Below are 7556 nucleotides of genomic sequence, written 5' to 3'. Positions count from 1 at the left end.
CTGGCATGGCAAAATCACGTTAGAACGAAGTACACGTTAACGTGTTTATTCCAGCTGGGTCAAGCGTGGTTGAAGAATCTGCCAGCAGCAGTCTCCCCAAAGAGGTTGACACTGGCATTGAACTTTATCTCTCGCCAGACTACGGACCACAACAGGAGACCCACTTTCAGGTCTTTTCACACTTCTAGCCCCTTAATGTTGTTGCGAACTGTCGAGGTTATTTCGTAGGCGCATTTCAGCTCCTTTCCGTATTTGATCGGTCCAGGTGGAGCCGATCGTGCAGGAGATCGGCGTAGGTGTGACTGCCGAGTGGCGCGTACGAATGTTGACGGAGGCGATGCCTCCCGATCCGCTACCATACCGCCTTCTGCTGCGCACCAAACCACGCCTTCAACGAGGGTGAGAAGGCGTCGACGCTGTGGTGCCCAGCACCGCGCTGCGCGTGTAAGTTGTACTCCAGTGTGGATTCTTCGCTGTACAGGCCGTGGTGGTGGCGATTGACGCCTCTGCCACAGACAGTGCGTCTTCGTGCGGTGCGTTGCGCTGGCCGTTTGCGCGTGCCCGCCACGCCAGTGCTTGTCAAACTCAACGCGCTTACGCTACCAGTCAACGACGTACTCAGGTTGGTTGTTTGAAGTATTACAAAATTGGGTCCCAATTTTTTTATTGATTCAATAAAATGTTACCGAATTGTTCCATTTATAATAACATTTCACAAAACATGATGAACAACAGCTTCACGTCGTTTGAGGTAACGTGATTAATACTTGTGTTTGTATTGATGAATCAGAGCACGCAAACGGTTCCGTATCCAAAATGTGGGCAACGGATACCTAGACGTTGTGGCTCGAATAGTGGGCACCGTGAGCTTGGATTTGGAGGCGGGGAAGGCCTTGGACCTGGCGCAGATGGCGGGCGTAAGCACCGCAACGGAACGCGTAGGTTATAACACAGCTGATGTGCAAAACGGTGGCGAGACCGCGAGGAACTTCGCACAGTGGGCCGTGCTGGATGAGAGCACGCACGCACCGTGCGGTGCGGGGTGCCTCCGGCCGTGCGGCGTCACCGCCGACCGGTTCACCGAGCTGCCTATGCGACTTGCGCCCAGTAGCTCCATCGAGGTGACTTCATTTATTGTATAATATGCAGGCGTGAATTCTGCTTGCGAAAAATTCTTCCATTTAAAAAAAAACTAAATTCAGGTGTGTGTGGAGGTGACCGTGGAAACCGCTGCGGCTTGGCCGACGGTGAAGGAGGAGCTGTCATTAATACCGCTGTCCTTACCGATCGAGGTCGCCGATAAGTCGGTCTCGCAGCTCACTGCGACGGCCGCAACGCCTTACGCTACAGAGCGACAGCACATTGACGTCCTGCAATTTTACGAACGGGACGTCTTGCTTGCGGTTCGTTAGTATAAAACAGATTACAGATAAATAGTTGATACACAGTTTGCCGTCTAGTGTTAGTGGATGTATCTGAAAGTTATAGTTGTTTTGTAGCAACACCGATAAACTGTACAGGTGCTTATTAGGAGATGGCAAGAACAACCCTATAGCCCTAAGGTACATATACTTAAAGCCTAAGTTAATTGTAATTAACCTAAATCCCTAAAAGCTCTCAGATCTCTAGCCCTATCCTATATATATATATATATATATATAGCCAACAATATTTGCACCGCCGTCATTAAACTCGGTTTCTGTATAAAGATTGTCCCAAAATGTTCTGTCTGTCGACTGCCTAACTGACAATTTTTTTATAGTATCTAGTGACGGGATGAACAAGTCGTGCGTCTGATGGTAAGCTACACGCCTGTCTATAACAGTTGCAGTGCCAATCAGAACTTCAGATCGCAAATATCTTATTGGCACTGCCATTGCGCCCGTGACTCTGTGACATAAGTTGACAATTCCCATGTGCCTGTAACTTCACCAGCACTCTTACCATTCAAAACCGGAGCACAGTAATGCTGATATTACTGCTTGTCGGTAGAAATAGGTAAGGTGGCAGTACTTCTCTGGACGAACTGGAATGACTTCTTTGGGTTTTCCGGTAAAAAGTGGGTGTTCCGCAGGGCTCAATACTTGGACCTTTCTTATTTCTCATTTATATTAATGATCTGCCATTCTTTGTTAAGGAGCATTACGAAATAGTATTGTATGCTGACGGCACATCCTTGATTTTTAAAACAGACAGACGTGACGCTAACTGTGACAATATTAACGATACCCTCTCAAAGGTAGTTTATTGGTTTAATGCTAACAATTTATTGCTCAATGCCAAGAAGACAAAAAGTGTTAAATTTTAATTACCTAATGTAAAATCGACTAGTCCAATCATAGAAATAAATAGAGAAAAGGTAGACCTTGTTAGTAAAGCTGTCTTTTTGGGAGTGACCTTAGATAGCAAACTTCAATGGTTTCCACATATATCTTACTTAGTCAGCAGATTAAGCTCTGCTGCATACGCAGTCCGTAGAATACATGAGCTTTTTGCACCGCGCCTGATGGAAAGTGCGAATACAGTCCAGAGATGAGAGTAACGGATGGAAAACACAAATATCTTCACTCTGTTACTATCATTTTGCCGGTCTTGCCAAATGCTTCTTCACACTACGTTTGAAGGACCCGATGTTATAGAGGGGAGGGAATACATGCGCCGGGAGTTGGTTCCACAATTTGATGGTTCGGCATAAAAACGAATTGCCAAACTTTTTAGTGCGGGACGGTATTGAACTGACCGTCCAACTGTGGCAACGCAGTCCGGCACGGGTGGTCCGCTGATGGAAAGGAGAGGAAGGGATAAGGTTGAATAACTCTTCAGAGCACTCACCGTGGTACAGGCGATAGAATACGCTAAGAGACGCTATATCTCTGCGAAGCTGTAACGACTCCGCATGCTCAGTTACATGAGGATCGTTGACAACACGGAAGGCGTAGCGCTGCAGTCCATCTAGGGCATCGAGCAAGTACTTGGCAGAGCCGTCCCAAAGGTGCGAACAGTACTCCATGCTGCTTCGGACCTGAGCTTTATACAACAGGTATCGCAGCTATGGAGTAAAAAATCGGTGCACCTTGTTCAAGATGCCAAGCTTGCGCGACGCGGTACAGATGACGCTCTCGATATAATCTTTGTTGCTCATGTCCTTCCGGATGCTCATCCCCAGTAGACTGAGCTTGTCCTGCAGCGTCAGCGTTGCACCCTGAAGATGGGGAAGTGGAAGGAATGGGGATTTTTTGGAGCTGAACGCGCATACTTGGGTTTTCTTGGCGTTGAACTCAACCAAGTTTCGGGAGCCCCACGACGATATATGTTCCAAAACATGGTTGAGCTCAGCGACAAGTTTTTCCCGGTTTCTCTCAGGGTCCTCCCGGGTGCTTGACGATTGCTTATAATAGCAACCGTGCACTGTGCTATCATCTGCATAGCAATGAATGTTGCCAAAAGGCAACAAGTCATTGATATGCAGAAGGAACAGCGTGGGCGACAGCACGGAGCCCTGTGGCACCCCAGCATTAACTGTCACGAGCCGCGAAGTACCTCCGTCAACAAGGACACGCAATCTTCGCTCGCGCAGAAAGCCGGAGATCCACTCACAAAGGCGTCCGGGAAGACCAAATGCCGGAAGCTTGGAGAGGAGACCACGGTGCCAGACCCGATCAAAGGCCTTAGCAATATCCAGACTTATCGCTAAGGTTTCGCCCTGTTTGTCGATAGCTTCACCCCAGAGATGCCGATGATTGCCGATGTTGCTACTGCTAGACTAGTTACTTCCATAGTATAATGTCCTACGGGATTCTCATGTGGGGTAAAGTGGTAGATCTAACAAACCAAACTTGTGTTGCAAAAACGAGCGATTCGTTCTGTGTACCGTTTAGGTTCTCGGGTTTCTCTCAGGTAAAAGTCTAAGGAGCCTGGTATGTGTGCTGTGTGTGTGTAAATGTATTGTGGCATCACAGTACATTTACTCAAATATTGTGTATGCGCGTAAAAATATACATAATTTCATTAAAAAAGAAGATATCCATAATATTAACCTCAGAACTAAGTCCAAACTCCTGGTACAGTCAAGAGCAAATCAAGCTTGACATTTTGTACTTTGGATCGTACTTATCGTAAGCGGCATAGAGTTATATTTAAGACGTAAGTGTGAAGCTTGACGTGCTCTTGACCCTGTACCACGATTTTGCTTAACTAAAGTAAATTTATTTTATGAGCAATTGTATACGTTTTTACAATAAGATTCTAGAGTATATATTAAGGTTATCATTTCCTAAGTTTAAAACTTACATTAAAAGTATTTTAATTGAAAAGTTATATTACAAAATTGAAGAGTATTTGTAAGATAAAGATTTATGGAACGACATGAGTTTTGATTCCACACAGTTATGATTCAAAGTGTATTCCATAATGATATATACACGGCTGGAAATATGTTACATTTTGTTATGTCACCGCCTACCTTTCATCGTCATTAAAATATTGGTACATGTACAAATATGTGTTTTTCAATATAGCGAATATATATTATTGGCGACGAGGATGGGATTCCTAATTTTAAGGGTCACCTTACCTTAAAAGAAGATGCTTACCCCATCATATCAAGCCAAGACGCATTCCCTATGCCCTTGAAAATAAAGTCGAAGAAGAAGTTGAACGTCTGTGCAAGGATGGAGTGATGGCTAAAGTGGATAATTCTGAATGGGGTACACCCATTGTACCGATCGTAAAACCCAACGGATCAATCAGACTATGTGCAAACTACAAGGTAACATTAAATAAGGTAATTAAAGATGAAAAATATCCGATTCCTGTTATAGAAGACATTTTTAGCGCAATGAATGGGGCAAGTTATTTTGCACTTTAGATATTCGACAAGCTTATGTTAATGACAGAAGAAAGTGCAATGATGCAAACTATTAGTACTCATAAGGGCACTTTCAAAGTGAACCGCCTTATGTTTGGAGTCAAGGTTGCCCCAAATTTATGGCAAAAGTTTATGGACCGGGCATACCCGGCACAAAATGTTTCTTTGATAACATAATTATCCAAGGTAGAACATCAGAACAATTATAGGAGAGGTTGTAATATAGCATATTCCCGGGGTGCGGTCGGGACAAGCACACTATTATTGACCTACAGGAATTTATCCAAGGTTCTAAAACTAACGAAGGAAACCAATACCAAGTTTTAACATTGATCTTTTATTGATCGGTTTACAATAATAATAAATGCACATCTTAAGTATACTAGAATTACATTTACCGTGCGGAGCGGAGCTAAAGGGTAGGTTTACGGGATTGAAGGGTGAACATTCGCACGGCCTGGATACACCTTGGTCACGCGCAGCAATTGTTTTCCCGACACAGGAGGCGGACAGGGGTGAAGGGTGAGCGATTCGCACGGCCTGGACACACCTTGGTCACGCGCAGCAATCACTACCCAACCCAGGAGACGGACGGGGGAGGATAATCCTCACGGGGGGCGGAAGACGAGCAATTCGCACGGCCTGGGCACACCTTGGTCACGCGCTGCAATTACTCTTCAACAGCCCCTCACCCGGTGGAGGTTCTTATTGTAGCAAGCTCCCTAACGAGTGGAATGGTGAAGACCGACCAACAGCGTTTGCTTCCCGCTCACTCAACAACAGCGAAAGAAAATATAGTCAGATCGACAAAGAAGTGATAGTAATATATTGGGGTCTCAAAAAGTTTTATCGTTACTGTTACGGCAGAAAATTCATCCTTGTCACGGATCACAAACCGCTTACCACAGTTTTTCATCCTCAGAAAACGTGACCCTTCATGAGTACAATGAGACTTTTTCATTATGCCCATTTTCTATCCGGTTTCGACTAAACCATAAAATATAGAAGCTCGATTGCCAACAGTAATGCCGACTACTTATCTCGATTCCCGGTAGAAGCACCAGAACACCATTTAGATCAAAATTATGTTCACTTACTTAACTAAATACATGCGATTTCAATAGACAGAAATAGAATCATAAATGAAACTAGAATGGACGCTGAACACCAAACATTTTATTTTATTTTATTTCGGGCATCCAACAGCTTACAATATATTAACAATTTGAAAGATAAACAATCCCAAACAACTACGCCAATTACAGGATACCACAAACATTTTTCAAACTTACAAACTAATCACAGCCTTACGAGAAGGAAAAGATTTAAAAAGGTTTGGATATGAAAATACTGAATTAACTCTTCATGATGACTTTGTGTTTAAAGGAATTACAAAAGGACATTTTAAAAAGAATTACATTGCGGACATTTGGATATACTCAAGATGAAACTTGAAAAACTTGAAAGATTTGTACAGACCATCAAAAATTCCCTGAAGGCCATGATTAATGAGAGGGGTGATATACAAGATAAATTAACAATTATGAATACCCAATTACGGAGAACACCACATCGTTCAATTGGCATCAGTCCCTATGAGATGATGTTTGGGAGACTAATTAGAACTAATTTATACGCCTTATTTGCTAAACCAGCAACGACTACATCCCCACCTCTGGCTCGCAATTTTCCACGTTAGTTACGGACTCTCCGGGAGGGTCAGAGAGTTCAGGCTCGGAACTATATGCCCACCGGTCTTAAATGGGTGCTGGCGACAGTGAGGAGGAAGTTGGGTCAACTTCATTACGAACTTTAAACTGTCACCTGAGAAGTCTGGAAGAGGCACATAGACCAGTTGTTGGCCACCAGAGTTTCTCGTCAAAATTAAGGGGAAGGACCAGATATAGCATGGTTGGAAATATGTTACATTTTGTTATGTCACCGTTTATCTTTCATTGTCATTAAAATATTGGTACATGAAAAAATGTGTGTTTTTTCATATAGCGAATATAAATTACATGACATACAAGTTTATTAGCAAAGAGCAATTCCTAAAGTATCTTGCTCGTTCTTTTCAGTTTAAAATTTTTAATAAATGATTATTTCACTTCGACTTTCAACTCTTTCAACAACAAGGAGCTCTACTGTAGTTTCACATATTTTTTTATTACTATTCTGTCTATTTTTAATATATGTAAATTATATTTTATATATGTTTAAAGTGTTTTTAATTAGATTATCTTCGCGCTGTAGAATCTCAAATTGTAGATTATTTACGAAAACGTGAGTTTACAACTTATTTTTTAATAATGAATTATCCCGACTCCCACAAAACACCGGCTCGCAACACCGTTGCGGGTGACAGTCGACGCAGCTGAGGGTCGAGCTGGAGCTGCCGTCGCTGGAGGCGCGGCCGGCGCTGCTGGAGCTCGGCTACGTGTGCGACGGCGACACGCGCAAGACGTACTTCACCGTCTCGCACACCGGCCGTGAGTGTCTTCCCGCCCGCCCTCCGGCGCCCGCCCTCGCCTCACCGTCCGTTCGCGCCAGGCACCGCGACGCTGCAGCTGGAGGTGTCGTGGGCGGGCGCGGCCGAGTTCCGTCTGGCGCCGCGGCGGCTGGCGCTGGCGCCGCGCGAGGCGCGCCGCGTGTACGTGCGCTACGCGGGCCGCTGGCGCGGCGGCGCGCC

General features: G+C 44.5%; 1 protein-coding gene across 1 annotated transcript in view; it reads left to right on the top strand.

Moving 5' to 3' along the window:
• Positions 1-188, top strand: part of LOC113235860 — a 44160-nt gene extending 43972 nt beyond the window's left edge. Inside the window, exon 26 of the mRNA XM_026471783.1 lies at positions 55-188. Coding sequence (XP_026327568.1) covers positions 55-188 — 134 coding nt within the window. The remainder of the gene's footprint in view (positions 1-54) is intronic.
• Positions 189-7556: the final 7368 nt, after the last annotated feature.

Source organism: Hyposmocoma kahamanoa, unplaced genomic scaffold (assembly GCF_003589595.1).
Source record: "Hyposmocoma kahamanoa isolate Upper Pololo Valley unplaced genomic scaffold, ASM358959v1 88, whole genome shotgun sequence".
Taxonomy (NCBI): domain Eukaryota; kingdom Metazoa; phylum Arthropoda; class Insecta; order Lepidoptera; family Cosmopterigidae; genus Hyposmocoma; species Hyposmocoma kahamanoa.
This window is presented reverse-complemented; position numbering and strand designations above follow the sequence as displayed.